This window comes from Plenodomus lingam (genome assembly GCF_022343315.1).
Source record: "Plenodomus lingam strain CAN1 chromosome Unknown contig_26, whole genome shotgun sequence".
Taxonomy (NCBI): domain Eukaryota; kingdom Fungi; phylum Ascomycota; class Dothideomycetes; order Pleosporales; family Leptosphaeriaceae; genus Plenodomus; species Plenodomus lingam.
The window spans coordinates 1,277,378-1,295,595 of record NW_027093941.1 but is presented as its reverse complement, the minus strand read 5'-3'; the positions used below and the strand labels follow the sequence as shown (position 1 = coordinate 1,295,595).

Here is an 18,218-nt window from a genome sequence, read left to right as displayed (position 1 = left end):
CTTCATAATACATTTAGTGTGCATTAGCACAGAGTGTACAGAAAGTGTAGTAAAGGTCAGGAAAATTAGTACCTGCATAAGTACATGCACCCAAGTAATACCGCACATAACACGGCTGTATCTCATATGATACGATCTGCATTATCATCCCCTACGTGCAGGAGCTCTGAAAGCACGATTGTCAATCAGATCGCGTGAGTAAGTATGGATTTTGTGGATTTTGAATAATGACATCTTCTCTTGCCCATACACAGCATCCGACAAATGAAAAATCTCTTCTTCTGCTTTCATGTAGAGCTTCTTTCTCCCGACTTCACTGCAAACCTTTAGCAAAGTAACCTGCCTAGTGCGTTTGCATACTGAAGGGGAGATTTGAGAACCTGATAGCTAGACGTATCCGTATGGATGGTTTTAGAATATTGGACGGCTTTAGTCACTATCTTGTGTGTCCACATAGTATCGCTGGACCTAGTATACTGACTCAATTCACATATAAGTATATAGAAATTCTTTGTCATGTGGCGATATTGGTACATGCGCTGCATGTATCTAGAGTCCCCATCCCCAAGATACGCGAGGGCGTTTCCAACTTCGTTTTTCCTTGCTAGAGATGACCATTCCAGGAGCTGAGCTTGTCTCAGACTCCCCGCTGGTTTGATCGGAGTTGTCTATATGAGAATCACTCCGATAAGGCTTTTTAACATTGAGATCGGCGAGTTGGCAATGAAGTTGGCGGTGAGGTTGAGACAAGCTTTCTTCCAGATCAGAAAAACAAGGGCAACGAGGATGGGTATCAACGCGCCCCTTTTCAGCAGAATCGTATTGACGTTTCTGAAACAGGTGTTTATAACCATCTAGGAGCTGCAAGTTTTTGACTGCTAGACATGGACATTACCTGCGCCGAGGAAGTTGTGCTGCTACCACATCCAGTGCTGTGGAAGCCCCGTGAGAAGGTTCTCGAAGTACTGCAAATGGGGGAAGGGGGGGGGGGGAGGCGGTTAGAGGGCGGTAGGAGGATGGGCTGATGACCGGGGCTTGGGTACGGCTTCCGGAGATCTGTCTTGTGTATCGTGAAAGTAGGAACCCTTGTTCTTAATATACAAGTTTATTCCATGGCTAATGTCATCTTCACTATCGATCAATACAGAGTGGATGGTTGCTGGTGAGTCGCGCATCTCGCAGGTGAGTGCATCCATGGCTTTGGGTGGTGGGTGGGATCGGCGGGGGTGATAATCGAGTTACTGAGGAGGAACGGTGAAGTCGGGCGATAGATAGCTTTGTAATATTCACTCTATAGATCTAAGCTGTATAGGCCTGAGAAGCACATGGCACACTATTCCTTGTTGGGGATTCCATCTATTTCATCTTTACTACCTACTACCTAGTGTTCATATATTAGGTAAAGTAGACTCCCCTTACTCAATACTTAGAGCTATCTTTAAGTAAAGACTATCTTAATAGTTTAATTTAATAGTAAAGGTAGACTAAGTAAAAGTAAGTCAAGGCTCTAGATTCTAAGGGCAAATTAATATGTAAGAAAGGGAGATACTAATTATCTTTTATTAGGAAGTAACAGCTCTTCAGAGTACTTTGTATATTACTTAGGGATGTATTAGTATTAAGGCGTTTATAAGAGTCTTTTAGGGGACTCACAGAGGTGGTAGCCCGTCCGGAAGATGCAGAGAGAGGCTGCTTGAACCGATCGAGTAAGGCTGCGTTGTCTGTGGCGTTGTAGCATGCCAGAAGAGCGACAGAACTTGCTCAGTGGGATTCAAAGCCCAAATTATGACCTTGTGTCCTTGCCGACCAACCCAGTCCATTTTTCGTCATTAGGCATAAACGGTGAAATGCACTATTTCCAAGTGTCTGGTGTGTAAATGTGTATATAGAGAGGGAGGAAATATCGCAGGAGAAAAGCGCGCCCCTAGGACTCATGAGCTAATGTCATGCTTCATGGATAAGTGCACTAAATGACACCAACCTCCTGGTAATTGTAGCCTTGCAATCAACGGGCACACTGCGCCTATCACACAAAACTTATCAACACTGCACTCATGATCCTCGCAGCGCCATTTGCAAATATTGGCAGGCTGCGTTTCCCGACCGCAAGTGGCGAGAACGCTGGGAAGATTTGACAGTGGCAGACCGCATTGTTGCTATAGAGAGTGATTGGATATTGTCTAGGAAGCTTGTTGATTCGAGTGAGGAGAGAGGGCGAGTGTTACATGATGAGAGTGGATGGCAAACATGTTAGATGGGAAGATTATTTTTATACCATTCTAGAAAGCTTAGGGCGTGGAGGACTATAAATTGGGAGTGCATAAGTGTAAGTGTTATCATACGTGTGAGATGGTAAAGGAAGCTGGAGGCTGAAGCCAACCTTGGGAGTCTTAGATACCTATGCCAAGGCGCTACCGGTAGACCTACCTAAGAAATCTTGGATGGGCCATACGAGTACGATGACTTAACAATACCTACTATATAGCGCTTGGAACACTAGGGCAAGGGAAAAGCGTCAGCCCTAGTGCTCGTTGTTTGGATGATATAACTTAAAGTTCATCGTTGTACTGTGACATCTGTGCACAGGGGCACGCCGTCTTGGCGCCGTGATGGGGCCATTGCGTAGATACTCTCTTCGCCATGACGGTCAGACTGCACTTGTAAAGGAAATGCAATCAACAAAAAATTGCAGACTCGAATCCGAGGAACGCTATTTCATCACTTGAGGTGTTGAACGTCGAAAGCCTGTGACGAGGAGGTTAAGAACGGTTGGTTGGAAGCACTACCGGTAGCGGCTGACATAATAATGCCTGCTTGCTCGAAACAACCCATGCAACAGGCGGTACGGAGTACTGTGCCCAGACAAGCATGGGACAAGCATGGATACATCCATCAAAATACCACCGCGCTGACACCGAGGCGACGATGTCTCGGTCCAAAAAGTTGCGCGTATACTCCAAATCATCATCATGGCTGACCACACTTGCTAACATTGCAGTTTCCATTCCTTTGTTCTTGTTCAAGGCGTACCTATCTTCTTGCTTCCAAGTTTCATCATTACCGGTACGCGCTGAGTGATCAGGTTCCCCACAAATCGCAGCTCCTGCCAGCTTTATAGCCGAGAAGTCAGCACAATGGCAGTACAACCATACTCGCCACGGGAATCCATTGAAATGGAAGGAGATCCCCTCCTCTCCCTGGTGGATTCGGCCTTTGAGCCCGAGCAGCTTCCGCTGACGGTCGCGAAGAAGAAGAAGAAGCCCTGGGTTCTCTTCGTGATCCTCGTGTTTGCCATGGTCTCCATCATCGACATCGGCGCCTTCCTCGCGGACCCCCCCAAAACGCGTGTTTTCGAAGCGAACATCTGCCTTGGTTACTACCAGGAACACGACCCTTCGGTGATTGGCGACGATGGGACGATACCAGAGAAGTTGTGCAAGTTGGACGAGATACAACAGAAGCTGGCCATGATCTTTGGGTGGCAAGAAACCTTTGATGCGATACCAGGTATCCTTTTGGCTGTGCCTTTGGGCACCATGGCGGACAGAGTAGGCAGGAAATGGATATTTGCGGCTAGTCTGATGGGCTTGCAGCTCAACTCGGCTTGGGCGCTGCTGATATGTGGGTAGCGAGATATGGATATGGACTATGGGCACCAGCTGACAGCGATAGGCTATTTCAAGACTCTTCCCCTTCAGTGGACCTGGCTATCCAGCCTCTTCTTCTTCATCGGCGGCGGCCCTATTGTGGCTATGGCGATTGGCATCACCATGCTCTCCGACATTGTGCCTCCTGAAAAGCGAACTTCGATCTTCCTATACTTGACAGCAACCGTGCTGGTCTCGGAAATGATGGCGCCCATACTTGCAGCACGCCTTATGGATCATGGTGACTGGTTCCCGCTGGTCCTGGCACTGGCCATTCAGCAGGCTGGCATTAGTCTTGCGTTTGTCGTCCCAGAGACGCTGCACATGCGCGACTTACCAGAACCCAAAGACGGTGTCGAGGAGGTAGTCGTTGTCAAGCCAACAGGCAGTCACTTCACAATCAGATCGCAGATACAAAACTTCCGCACTGCCATTATCTTCTTACGTAGCGACTGGACATTGGCCCTGGTTGTCTTTACCTTCATGGCGAACAGACTCGGTAGCCAGTCGCTTAGTCTCATCGTTCGTTACGCCTCGAAACGCTATGGCTGGGAGATCAAAAAGGCTGCCTATCTCTTGTCCCTCCGTGCAGCAACCAATCTCGTCGCAATTACTGTTTTCATTCCCCTCACTAATCTTGTGTTGTTGAAGAAATTTCGTCTCCCAGCGCACTGGGCGGATCTGTACCTAGCTCGTGGTTCCATCATTCTCACTACCATTTCTTTCTTTGTCATGGGCATTGCCGCTTACCCAGCACTCCTCGTTATAGGTCTCCTCATCTTCAATCTCGGCACAGGCTACAGCGCAGCCATGCGCTCCATCGCCATTCATGTAGTCGGCGGGCAGTCAAGCCCCGATGTTGGTAAGCTCATGAGTACCATTGCGATTGCGGAAGCCTTCGGTGCCATGGTGGCTGGACCGATGTTGAGCCAGATGTTTCAGTGGGGCATGGATCTGGGAAGTGCATGGACTGGACTGCCTTTTCTGATGTCTGTTGTGTTTTTCGCGGCGATGACCATGGCCAATTTCCTGATTGATTTCAAGGACAAAGAAGTTGCGTATATGGAAGTGAGGCGCGACGATGAGGATGTTGGCGGTGATGTGGATGGTGCCGAACGAGCGATGACTTCTGGCCTGGAAGACCGCGCGATTAGAAGATCTATTTCTTGAGTTCGAGATGATCAAAATAAAACTCCAAGAATCCAGAAGAATCTCACGATATTCGCTTCTGCTGGAGATTGAGTGGGGAGAAAGGACTTCTCGTTGAATAAGGCTGCTCCTGCCCCGAGTTGGCCACCCATCGATGTCTCGTGACGACTGCTTCACCCAGGCAAGAAGGCGCAAGATCAACAGTCTGCCTTCCGCCTCACGTCGTGTCGTCACAGCTTCGGTCGCTCTTTTACCTTCAAACCCGCCCCGAACTACGCCATTCCATGGTGTATTGTGCCTCCTTTACCGCCAATCCTGCTACACGTTGTCAACACTTCATTTAGCTGTGCTTCACCACGTCGGACCCACCGACTTACCACTCTACTTCAGCAACACCTAGTTTTATTCGGTTTGCAGCTCACATGTTGGCCAGGGCATCAAGCGATGCGGGAACACGTCTCCGTCGTTCCAAGTCTACATCGACAGCCCACAGGCCCGCTCCGCCAGTTTCGGAGCCTCTCGATCTGGATGCCATTCAACAACAGGCTCTAGCAGCCGCCACAGCTGCCTTTGCACGAGCACAGGGCCAGGATGTAGTGGACCGTACATCGAAGCGCGGCTCTGACATATCAAGGTCCAAGAGCAACGGGAGTCGCAAGTCTCTGACCTCGCAAGGCAGTCACTTTCCCCCTCGAGAATCAAGTCTACGGTCTTTGCAAGGTCAGAATACTGGTCAGTCGACAAGTGTACGCCGTCAATCCAGGCCTACTGCCATGATCACTGAGCAGTTCCCGCCGTTCTGCCCCACCTCGAATAGTGAGAGGCCAGTGTCTTCATCTCGACCTTTGTCGTCACAAACATCCATCAATTTTGGTGAAAAGGCTCGGCCTCGCTCTCAGTCAAAGGCCTATCAGCAGTGTGCCTCCTCCTCGGCTACTTCACAGCAGATTCGAAAGGCGCGTTCCATGTATTATGCCAGCAGTGTGCAGACCGGATCTCCTATCGCGCGACCGCCAGCGAAATATCTTACAACGCCACCTCCTATCAGTGAAATACCTAAAACGGAAACTCTACCTGCACTTCCGCCGATACGGGCATCAGCGGTTCCATCGCCTCTTGCAGGGACACGCATACCAGTCACTGTCGCTGCTGACGAGAATGTGGACACGGCAAGAGACAGGTATCTACAGAACTTCCAAGACAAGACTGTCAAGCACAAGCCGTCGATGTTCCTCACAACCTTTAAGAAGAGACAGGACAAACGCAAAGACAAAGGCAAGCGCGCAGCCATTAGTATGATCTCTGGCTCGATAGGCAGCCAACAAACCCCAGATGATTCCACCGCAGATGTCACCCTGACGGACTTCAACCCACCGACTGAGCCAAAGGAGAAACGATCATTCTCTGGATCGCTAAGGAGCAGGCTCAAGAAAGTATTTCGACGCACCTCGACCAAATCGCCAAACTTGCCAGTCCAGCAGATCGAAGCCAGTCGTGATTACTTCAGTTCTATGCATCCTCGAATAGCAAGTCCAATCGATACCTCTGACATACCCAGCCCTCACGACAATCTGTTACAACGCATACGCGCTCGCACACCATCTTACGAAGCTGTTTGCTCCACATTCAACCGCTCGGGGTCTCGGACCAGCAGTAACGGGAGTTCTAGGAGCAATCGAAGTTTGCACAGCGAGTCCAATACTACACATATGTCTAGCTCACGGGTTACAAGCTGGGGAACGACCGCGACTGATGATGCTGTGACACAGCGAGCCATTAAACGACTGACCGTCATCCATGAGGCGAAAGACAGCATTGGCAGCGAGGCCGATCGGACATCTTCTCTTGTGCCCAAAAGGAAGTCACTACCTTTGCCAGCCCTAGTTTCATTTCGCGACCCTATGCCAATGGATAGCCTAGCGGAAGAGTCACTTACTCCAGTGGACCCGAAACGTGTATTCTCTGCCTTGATGAAAGAGATTGATGCCTCTAATTCTCCACAGCCCATGACAGGTCGGAAAGATCGTACACCAGGTGCAGAAAGTGATGTCTTTGAATCGAGTGCTACCAAAGAGTTGCACAGCATCGCCAGAGAGTTGCACTCTAGCGCTAGTCGAGACTGCAGGCCGAGCATGAGCAGTGATCACCGACCTCCGTCACGTCGGCCGGCCAGCGCTGCTGCGCATAGCGTTCAAAGCAAGACTAGCACCATCAAATCACTGGGGAGGGTCATTCGATCAACGATACGTACAGTCACGCCTGCCGAGCAGAACTCTTTACCCTTGCCCGACCAATCCTCCAGTGCGGACGATAATGTCCGTAATCTAGGAGATGGCCTAGACAGACTGCCCCCGGCTTCCGCACCCATGCTCAATGAAAGAGATTATAATAATGAGGTGGCCCCTAGTTGTAGCGATAAAACTACGAAGTAAGTGCTCCTCGACGCTTAACTGGCAAGGAAGGCACTCACATCATACAGTCTCGAGAGTATCGATCTGGACTATCCAATACACACATACACACCTTCAGTCTCACAAATTGAGCAACGTGTTGAACGTGCAAAAGGTCGATGGAAGACCCCTTTGGACGAAGCTGAGGTGCTTCAACTTCCACGCGAAACGAACAGAACCTACAGTGTCACCAACTTCAAGCAACAGACGGATGGCCACTTGGCTGCCAGGGAAGCGATACTACGAAATGCGAAGCCAGTTCATCAGCCTAACCAAGATACACCCAAAACTCACACGATATTATCACCAATGTCTCCAAGCGTATATTCGCGAAACACCGATGGGATGAGCCTTCTCCCTAACGACAGTGACATGTCTCTAGATACCCCTGGCGATCTCCAGCAATCACATGATGCTGGTTCAGCCGTGATACTGACGAGCCAGTCGGTCAGAAGTTATGTGGTCGGCACCCCTTCTCCCCGTCGCCGAGATTCTACGCGCACCAGTCACGACTGGAAAGCTTGGCTATCTCACGAGATCTCGAGTATGGAGATTAGTAGCCAGGAAGATTTGTCGATTCATGAGCGCTTCATGACACCTTCAGGTAAGCACAGACGTCAGGTCTTACGCACGTCGCATACGGAGGAAGATGGAGATACAACGGTGATTCTTCGAGAATCATGCGAGATTACCACGCCAAGGCCAGGACCCGAGTCGGAGCCTTTTGCAAGCACCTCGAATTCAACATCTCAACATGATGTTCGGATTGACTCTCATGAGCCGTTAATCCCAGTTGACAATATCTCAGTCCTAGAGAGATCTGGTTCGCATTCGGACACCTATAAAGAGGTTTCACTAGCACATAGCCCAATTGAGATCGATTCTGCCTGGATGGCTACATCATCTACGCGACCTTCACCAACACCTTTACTTGGGAGAGCGCGGGTACAATCGACAACCAGTCGCCATTTGAGACTCTCGCAGCCTCCGAGTGACCCCCGTTTGTCTATGATGAACGAGCGTTTTCCCTATATCGAGACAGGCCGGAGTTCCAGCAGTAACAGCGCGAGATCTTCTCGTCTATCAAAGTCTCCGCCGGAAAGTGTTGCATCTGACAAGTCGTCAAAGGCTACACCTAGTCCCCGGATATACTCTGATCTCACTGCGCCAGGTACAACGCGAACTTCACAACGAGCGTCCAACATTGCCTTAAAGCGTAGTGATGCCATGTACAAACGTAAAGAGAACATCACACCACCAGCACTGCTGGCCAATATGAATCAATCCGTGTCTCCACTGGCTGTCGCCGCACAAATCAAGTCTCTTCAACCGCTGTCTACGACAGCAGCCATCAATCAAAGGACTCCTAACAAAGGCCAGTACATGTCCAGCATTCCAGAAATCAAGCATGCCAAACATGACTCGAGCCCTGCCGCCTCACCACCTCGACCACGCATTTATGCTACCCTGCGCCCGGCTTCTACACATGATCTGTCTCGTCGGCCAAGAAGTGCATTCGATCTTCGCAGCCCACGCAAGTATGGGAAGACGAATGTACCTACCACTGCGATGCGCCCAATGTCGGAACTACATCGCCCCGCATTGCAGCTTGAGATCTCTGGAGGTCCCCCCGAGAAGGAAGTGACTAGCATAGACGAGCGTATTGTCGACACCATGTCTACCTCGCGCCCTGCCAGTCTCAGTGGGAGCGTCACCCCCGGCCAGCGCATGGCAGATCACTGGTTGAAGCAGCGCAAGAGCACCTCGGCGCTGGAGAGTAGCAAGATGAGAGGTGGAATGAGATTAGTCCGAGAGGATACACCAGCGTTTCTATGACCACTCTACATGCGCTACTGCATAACCAATCAAAACAGCATATACGGCACACAACCAAACATGTTTGATGATAGAGAGATACTGCTCGGATGGGTGTGGGTAATGGTTGGATATGCGAGAGGTGGACTTTGTTGCTATGGCGTATGGTTGGCTACAATTGCATGACATATGTCTCGGCATCGAATTAGTTTGAGATATCAGCAAAATGTCAAGTCTGCATTTCTAATTCTACATTTCCAAAACTATGCACGCTTAAGTCCCATTTCATCAATAAACATACACTAATCCCTCCCCACCCCAGCACCAGCACGAGCAAGAAAGATCAGCCATCTAACCCCCCCTCCTCCTTTTCTCATGCTCCCAGACTCCCGGATACACCCCTCCTCACCACCCTCCCCCGTATCCCAATCCCCCGCCACTTCCCCGCCTCTTCAACCGTCATATAACTATCCACGCAGCCCGTAGAGTACGCCGTCTCGCACAAGCCACACAGGTCTGCCTCGCGCGGTGGCAATAGACCCCAGGTACTCAAGTGGCTGTAACATCGACAGTTGCAGCACCAGCGCATGGGAACTATAGCGGTGCAGGTGCGCGGATGGGGGTATGGGGGATAATTGCAGGGAGTGGGTGTCGATGGTGATGTGGGTGTGGATGTGTTGGGCACCAGCGCAGCGAAAGATGGGAATGGGAATGGGTTTGCAAAAGGCGAGGGGGAGGACGAGCATGGTAGGCCTTTTGATCCGGTAATGGATGGCCGGGACCGTGGTGTGGTGGGTTCAGAGCCTGGAGAGCCGAGCGAGGTGCGTGGTGTGGTTGTTTGGGCCGTGGGGTCTGACTCGCGGAGGGTGGTTAGTGGGGAGAAGTAGTTTTGTGTGGTGGTGTGGAGGCGGGTGGGTAGGGGGGTTGTTTGCATTTTTGGAGGGGTGGGGGTGGGGGTGGTGGGTTGGGTTGGATGTTTGGATGGGGGGGGAGATGGGTTTGTTCTGGTGTGTTGTTCTGGTGTGTTGTTCTGGTGTGTTGTTCTGGTGTGTTGTTCTGGTGTGTTGTTCTGGTGTGTTGTTCTGGTGTGTTGTTCTGGTGTGTTGTTCTGATGTGTAGGTACTTGGTGTCTATCTATAGAAGAAGAGGAGTGTGACTGGGTTCATTCAGAATTTTCTTTTTTATCCGCTGGAACTGATGACTTGATATTTCGCCGTCGTTATGGTATTGAATGGTATTTTAAAGGTTGTTTTGACATGGTGATGGGTGATGGGGAGGTCTCGTTCTTTGAAGACATGCTTATAAACAAGTCCACTGTTTCAAGATCCGAGACATTCGAGGTCAATGAGAAAGGCTCACACGCGCTCTTCACCATGACCATTTGCATCTTCGCCATCACGCTGATCTTGGTCGTCGGTCTTTTGAGTGTGCCCTGCAACATCCTCCATATCTTCATCCATGCCTGGCCAAAGCACCTTTCTTTGCACCAGCCCCTGGACGTTCAGCACAGCCACCCAAATCCACAAAATCACAAGAACAATAGTAGCACCGCTACATACTCCCCTGATCCCCGGGCTCTCCAATGCCTTGGCAATTTGAATCAACGCAATGATAAGCCCTGCGTTTGGAAAGATGAACGCCCAGTAATTCAGTGTGAAGTGGCTGTCCCTTGCCGAGACAAGGACACTCACAGTCGTCAATGCACTGAACCAAAATGCAATAAGCCACATGAATATGCCTGCAACCACGCCAAAGACTTTCAAGATGTCGCCAGCCGGTACGGAAGCGATTCCCAGGAAATTATCGGGGACGTGGGTCGGAGCCTGCATACCCAGGGCAACAAGCGCATTTGCAGTGTACGCCGCCGGACCTACTGCGACATACATGCCCGGCCGTTTCGGTGGATCGGGAAGTTCGCTGTTGACGAGGCGAGTGACGTAGATCGTTAGCATGGTGAATGCTATGGTCCATCCTAAGCCTTGAAACGTCACACTTCCGATGAAGATGGGGAAACCTGCTTCCACGGGCTGCGACTTGAGAAGCGTGCTTCCCAGCACACCAAGGATCAAGAACGGGTAGACAGGTAGTATCCAAGCGGGCATCGCGTCTGAAACAGGGAGTTGACGTGTGTCGAATATGACGTGGTATTGGAACACTGCAACTAGCATGACTATAGCTGCGTACAACCAGAATAGAACTTCGAGCGTCTTGATAAGCCATGGTCCGCATGCGGGGACGCCATAGACTTCAATGCAGTATATTATCAGCGCTATGCTGACGAAGAATGAACCGAAGAAGAAACTCTCATGAGGGTGGTGGAGACTGAGCTTCAGGGATCCACGGTTGTGGATAAAGCGGTAGGTTATGCATGCGCTGAAGAGTAGAAAGAGTAGGATGTCCAGGATGAAGACTATCTTCCCTATAGTTTTCAGACCGGCAAAGGAGTAGGGTTGTTGGCCTAGTAGAGTGGCGAGCGCACCGGTCGACATTGTGCATTCGAACCATGACCACGTGAAGTGATCGAGGCGCCGTGTCCATGGTAGATATGACGGGTTGTAATTTTCCCGATCAACTGGCTTGGGCCGTCGTCGAGATGGCTTATTAAGGCTGTCCATGTTGCCTAGTTGTTCGGTTGATGGAATTGGGTAGTCTAGTTGTTCGGTAGAGGATGTGACTGACAAAGGCGCTGAGGAGCTTGAAGAGAACATTCTAATATAGTGGTGTGCTGAATAGAATTATAGTTTCCTTTGAAGCTTGACGTCGTCCTTGCATGAGCTTAAGCATTTGTAGACCGGGTTTGGAACAAGGATGTTTATGTAGCTGTCATACCGTAGAAATCTGCTTCTATCCACTAGCTTGAACTGATGAGATGAGGAATCGTGCAGGTACAAAATGCGAGCAATCGATCCAAGTTCAACCCGTAGGATTCGCGAAAGGCATAGGTCTTCGTTCTCACCATTGGACCATTTAGGTATCAAATTCTGAGGAATGAACCCTTCTCTTCTGATTTCCCTCGAAAATCTTGTCAGATTTGATGCGATGTGGGCACGATGGGCGTTGCAAAGTCGTGATGTCCCAATGACGTCTCTACTAGGCTAGCGTCGCTGTAAGGGACCTTCAACTCCATCTATCCCCCATGCCAAACCCGATTACCACTCACAAATCCATGTGTCTCTTGATGAAGCATACACACGGTCAAGCGTGTTGTGTCCTCTGCACCATTAAAAATGTGTATCTCAGCTGGTATGTGCCAGACGTTGAATCAATCGAGTGAAATGGGGAAGAGAACGCGGAGAAAGACTTTGAAGACGCAACGAACAAGACGCAACAAAATAACTTCAGTCCAACACCGTCATAGTTTCCCTGAAATGCATGTCAAGACCCAGGGAATCGAGAAAGGGCAGTGTGCGTATATGAGCTGACTTACCTACCCACCTCGAACAAGATTTTCTCGAGATGCCATTGCTACCAAGTACACAGAGCTTCTCCATGCGAATCAGGGACACCGGATAAGGAGCCCAGCCCCCAAGGCCTAGATCTGAGAATCTTCAATGTCGAAGGAGAGTAGGAACAACGACGCAAGATTTCTTCTTCAAGATACACCAAATAATTCGAGTTGGCTGATATCAAAACCACTCGAGATCATGTGACTTAGGGCGAGGTACTTTGCAAATACACGGAAATTTGCAGTTCCTCGGAGTATGAGGCTTATGTCATAAGCGCTCTTTTTGGGCTGCCTAACACATCTAACTAGAGTTAAGGGCTGATAGACACAGTCATCGTGCCGAATAGGAATATGATACGCCACACTTTTCATGCGCAAAGTGTTGTCAGATCTAGCAAATGGTACGGTCATATGGCCTTATCACCGCACTCGATGAGACGGAAAGTCGTACTGAGAAAGTTAAACGCACTAATCCTCGCGAGGGACTTCTTCATTGGCTGGCCGACAATTTTTCTAATGCAAGGTGTGAAATACGAGTCCGAGGCAAGCACACTCTCAAGACATGATTCCCTAAACTACAGACCCGGGTTTTTAGATCCAACTTGGTACATCGCCAGAGCACCACCTGGCAAGGGACGGAGACGGCTCTCTGGTTTGAGACCAAGCTACAGCACCATACCAGATTATAGCAACTACCAAATTTCCACTGTGAGATCCGCTGAGTGCTGCGCACGTATTGTTCTGGGTAGACTTTATGAAGCTGAACAATTGGGTTGCGCTAGCGAATTATAACACCACTCCCCACTGAGTAAGTAATAAACCAGAGCGCGAGGACATGAATGCCACGCAATCAACGGTGGATGACGTGGACGGCCTACTGTGGCTGACAGCAACAATTGCTTAGGCCCCGTAGTTTCGAGAACATGAGCAAAAGATTAATACGCCATAGTCAGATCACAACATGCAACAAGATGATCTTTGATGGCTGCCCTTAAACGCCACTGCGCCACCACGCGATCCCTCACACTCACTTGGCGTTACACGACCACACTCATACCCGAGCCCCAGGAGGGCGCAGTTCATATGACCATAGAATTAGCGCTGCGTGAACTTATATTCGGCATAGGGTTAGGCCGTGCCAAGCTCTACTAGCTAGCTAAGCAAGGTTAACTAAATATTATGCCGTAAGATTTTGCAACACGTTCTAAACCTATTCTAAATATATTCTATACTAGTAATACTATAAGCTACTGCTGCTATACCTATTACTAATATATCCCTCTTATCCTATATAAGCAGATTAAAACGTGTTTAGAACGTGTTCTTAACAGGTTATAGAAGCACTATTAATAGTACCTTACCCTTAGCTATATCCTAGATAATATTAGGGTATAGCCTATAGTTAGCCCTAATAGGGCAGTTAAGATAAAGAGTAGAGAGCGCTACTACTATACTAAGATTAATAATAAGGGCACCTTATATAGAGTAAGAACAGGTTCTAAACGTGTTCTAAATAGGTTCTAATATTCTTAGGCTATTCTAGGTACTAGGGGCACTCTATATACCTATGCTAAAAAAGATTATAGGCTTAATATAGCCTACTATAAGGTTAGTAAGGTTAAGAAGACTAGCTAGCCCTCTATAATAGAGGTCTGCGAGGCAAAGAGTAAATATATTATTAACCTATTCTTAACTTATTATACTAATATATATAGACTTCTATATAAAGGTTATATATAATTACTAGAATACTCCTTACTATAAGTTATTTAGAATATATTTAAAACTTATTGCTAACGTGTTTTATAGAAGTTCTTTAAGCCTAGCTAGTAGCTACTATAGGCCCCCCTATAAATACTAATACCCTCCTAAATATAATTTAGAAGAAGACTTATAGTAGCTATAATAGTAATAAGGTATAGCCTATAAGAACCTATTAAAAATACATTACTAACTTATTATAGCTTAACTTTGTTACTATATCTACCCTACTAAGGATTTAAGGTTATTAGGTTTCTTATACTATCTACGCTCGCAATTATCCTAGCTATAGTAAGTTATTTATAATATATTATTAACCTATTCCTAACGTATTTTAAGACTATTACTTTAATACTAGTGTAGACCTTGCTAATTCCTACTAGAATACTGCCTAGTTCTACTTGCGGTATGCTTTTATAGAGCCTAGGGAGGATAGGGAGGATAGAGAAGATACTAGAGAGGGGGAGGGAGATAATAATAGTAACAAGTAGGAACACGTTAAGAATATATTAAGAATAGGTTCTAATAAATAATATATAATAGCATATAACCTAAAGGGGTAGTAGTAATTACTAAAATAAACTCTCTACTCTTTTCTTTTTTTTTCTATCTACTAAAAGTAAAGTACTATTTACTTTTATAGGGTCCTTTAATAGTATATAACTTTTTCTTTTAACTTTTATAAGTATTATAAAGCTCTAGTAGTCCCTTAGATTAAAGAAGAATTTAGTATTTATAGGTGTCTAGCTATAACGTATTATTAATATATTCTAAACGTGTTTTAAGAGACTAGACTTATATCTCCTTTTTACTACTTTTGCTAAATATTATTTACAGTGTAAAGGGGAGCAACTATTTGCTCCTCTTCTTTACTCTCTGCTTCCTCTTTAGCCTCTACTCTAGCTACTACTTCTTGTTATAGACTAGCTATCTTAGAGGGTTCTTAAACCTTAAAGGAGGCACTTAGTGTAGTCTACTCTACTAGTAGAGAATATATTATTAATATATTTAGAACACATTCTTAAGTATTTACTATTAAGCTCCTATAGAAGATCCTTGCTTCTATAATACCTTGTATTATAGTTCTGCTATAGTTTACTAGGGCTATTTAAACCTTAGGATAATACCTCTTAAGGTAGTAGATAAGATTGCCTCTATTAGAGAAGCAACACTAAAATAGTTATTAATATATTATAAACGTGTTCTAACTTGCATGTATACATACTCTACAAAGTTCCTATACCCCTAATCTAGCCTAAATAGCCTAGTAGAAAAGCTTACTAGGAAATACTATACACCTATTATTTAGGTAGGATATTATAGGAGAGAATGCCCTAGTATTAGATAGAAGTAACTTAAGCTTAATATATTACTAGTATAAATCCTACTTAGTATTAGAACAAGTTTATAACGTGTTCCTAACGCGTTCTATTATATACTAACTTTAAAAGATCTTTATAGACTATATTAACTAGTTATATCTAATAATATTAGGAAAGATAGATAGTAAAATAGTATTAAACTCTTAAATATAAAAAGTTCTTATAAAGTGTAAGAAGAAAGAAGAAGAAAGAGAAGAAAAAAGAATATATATTTATCTACTTATATATACTTATATAATAGACTAGAATATATTAAGAACTAGTTAAAAACTAGTTACTATATTTATAGACTAACCCTACCTTATATAAAAAGTAGCTATCTCTTTCTTAAGTTTAAACTGTGCCTTTTATAATTTAAATAGTGCCTTTTTCTATATAAGTTCTTCCTTATCTACCTCTAGCTTTTTTTTTCTCTCCTTTAGAGCCTAATTACTAAGAAGAGCCTTTTATTATAAAGTTTATAGTTATAGACTAATAATAAGTTAGGAATATATTATAAACGTGTTTTATAAAGTATACCTTTAGGTTACTATTAGTAGAGAAGAAGAGCCTAGTAGTAGAGAAGATAGAAAAGGGGCTAGTAAACTTCTTTCTAATACTGCTCTACTACTTGCCCTCTAGCTTTAGGCTTTTAAGCGTGCTCTTTTATTTCTTATTAGGACTAAGATATATCTAGTTAAGTTAGATATAGCAAGACTTGCTTTATTATTATCTAGAGTATTATTATTATTATAGGACGCGTTCTAAACACGTTCTAAACACGTTTTAATTAGCAAATATATATAACGCTAGCGTAAGACTTACTTTCTCCCCTCTAAAGCTTTTTAAGGTACCTTTGCTTAAGCCTATTAGGAGTTCTATAGTTATAGCGTATTCTAAACTTACTCTAGGCTTTAAACTCTTTTATATCCTATAGATCTATCTAGTGTGCACTACACAATATTACTTATACAATTCTAATAGGTTAAGAATAGGTTATAAACTTACTTCTAAGTGGCCTTAAGAATACTTACATGCTTACTAGTTTTATATCCTTTCTAGCCTGCTTGCTTAGCTATATTTAAATAAGATTCTAGTTTTTCCTATACCTCTTTTAATATTTTACTATAGCATTACACAATCCTAGCAGCAATTACTAGGTTTTTCTTATAGATTACCTAGTTTTAGGCATCTTTAGAGGGTTTATGTTCTAATTATGTAAGAATAAGTTAGGAACACGTTTAGAATAGGTTTAGAATATATTTACTTACGTAAGAGGAGGTTAGTAAGCTAAAAGTATTCCTCTACTATTAATGCCTGTAGTAATTTACTTAAATATAAAGAGGTAGTATTATCTAGCTCTCTTTTACATGCTTTGTGAATACTTCTTTATAGATATACTTAACAAAATCTTATATAAGATTAAAGTTGCTAGCGCTAGTTACACTTATAGGGATTAATTAACTAGAGATAGCGCCTAAGTCCTAGAAATAAGTTAGAAACACGTTATAAACAGGTTATAGTGCGCTATAAAACTTGCCTGTTATCTGCTTATTATATATATTAATAGTAGTCCTATAGAATCCCTATAAGTAAATATGCCTCTATAATACTTGTCTTTTTATAAGTGCTTTACACTTCTAAAAGAAGTTAGTAATAGTAACTTAATATATCTTAGTTATATCCTTATTTATAATAATTTAGCTAAGTGTAATAACTGCAACGTGTTAGAAACGTGTTATAAACCTATTCTTAATGCGTACGCTTCTTTTCCTGCAGGTAGAAGATTACTATTAGAATCTCTACCTATGCCCTATATAACCTCTTATATAACATATCTATCTAGAATGTGTCTTAATCTAATAGAATTAATACCTACTCTTTAAAAAGGCAAATAATTAAGTTACCTAAGCTTAATATAAAGATTTGCTATATATACGCCTATAGTAACGTGTTAGCAACGTATTCTAAACCTGTTCTCTTATACCACGTATAGTTTTAGGATCCTAATACTTTATCCTCTACTTATAGTGTACTCCTCTAAGGCTACTCTTAAATAGGAACTGTAGAAGCTTTTCACGCTTTATAATACGCGAGATTTTATCTTTATTTGCAAAGCTAATATACATTTCTTTAATAGAATAGAAACCTTTAAGTTAGAGATAGGTTTAGAGCTAGGTTAAGTTTAGGAACTAGGCTATAATAAGTTAGGAATACGTTTATAACAGGTTGCAAATAACTTACATTATATAAGCTGCGGAGTAAGCATAGGCCATAACACCTTTACTACTTCCTTAATATTACTATTAGATAGTGTTAAGGGAGGAGGAGGTATATATATATATATACTAAAAGAAATAATAGTAAAAAAAGGTATTGCTACTATATCTATTAGTATAATTACTTAAAAGGTAACTTTACACAGGATTTTAAATAGAGATCCTTGCCTTTATAGATAATTAACGCCTAGAATATGTTAGGAACGTGTTAGGAATAGGTTGCAATATACCTACTACACTTCTTTATCTAGCTTAACTGTGGCTTAACCACAGAATATAAAGCAGGACTACTAGAAAGATTTAATATCTCC

The 18,218-nt window shown here is 44.8% G+C and overlaps 5 protein-coding genes across 5 annotated transcripts; 3 read left to right on the top strand and 2 right to left on the bottom strand.

Annotated features, from left to right (window-relative positions):
* Window positions 1-1,597: 1,597 nt before the first annotated feature.
* Window positions 1,598-2,322, bottom strand: IAQ61_006695 (uncharacterized protein; the record flags this gene model as incomplete). The annotated part of the gene is made up of 5 exons (XM_066097276.1): window positions 1,598-1,600; window positions 1,654-1,721; window positions 1,854-1,924; window positions 1,982-2,023; window positions 2,276-2,322. 5 exons carry the CDS (start codon window positions 2,320-2,322, stop codon window positions 1,598-1,600), a joined length of 231 nt encoding a protein of 76 aa, XP_065952753.1.
* A 564-nt stretch (window positions 2,323-2,886) lies between these two features.
* IAQ61_006694 (uncharacterized protein) lies at window positions 2,887-4,817 on the top strand (the record flags this gene model as incomplete). Its single annotated transcript, XM_066097275.1, has 2 exons — window positions 2,887-3,621; window positions 3,673-4,817. Exons 1-2 carry the CDS (start codon window positions 3,135-3,137, stop codon window positions 4,815-4,817), a joined length of 1,632 nt encoding a protein of 543 aa, XP_065952752.1. The 5' UTR covers window positions 2,887-3,134.
* Window positions 4,818-5,218: 401 nt separating this feature from the next.
* On the top strand, window positions 5,219-9,308 carry IAQ61_006693 (uncharacterized protein; the record flags this gene model as incomplete). Its single annotated transcript, XM_003845542.2, has 2 exons — window positions 5,219-7,224; window positions 7,276-9,308. 2 exons carry the CDS (start codon window positions 5,219-5,221, stop codon window positions 9,080-9,082), a joined length of 3,813 nt encoding a protein of 1,270 aa, XP_003845590.2. The 3' UTR covers window positions 9,083-9,308.
* A 1,108-nt stretch (window positions 9,309-10,416) lies between these two features.
* IAQ61_006692 (uncharacterized protein) lies at window positions 10,417-11,769 on the bottom strand (the record flags this gene model as incomplete). The annotated part of the gene is made up of 1 exon (XM_003845540.2): window positions 10,417-11,769. The coding sequence occupies one exon, from the start codon at window positions 11,767-11,769 to the stop codon at window positions 10,417-10,419; it is 1,353 nt and encodes a 450-aa protein (XP_003845588.2).
* A 748-nt stretch (window positions 11,770-12,517) lies between these two features.
* IAQ61_006691 (uncharacterized protein) lies at window positions 12,518-13,298 on the top strand (the record flags this gene model as incomplete). The annotated part of the gene is made up of 2 exons (XM_066097274.1): window positions 12,518-12,533; window positions 12,838-13,298. 2 exons carry the CDS (start codon window positions 12,518-12,520, stop codon window positions 13,296-13,298), a joined length of 477 nt encoding a protein of 158 aa, XP_065952751.1.
* Between the last annotated feature and the right edge of the window lie 4,920 nt (window positions 13,299-18,218).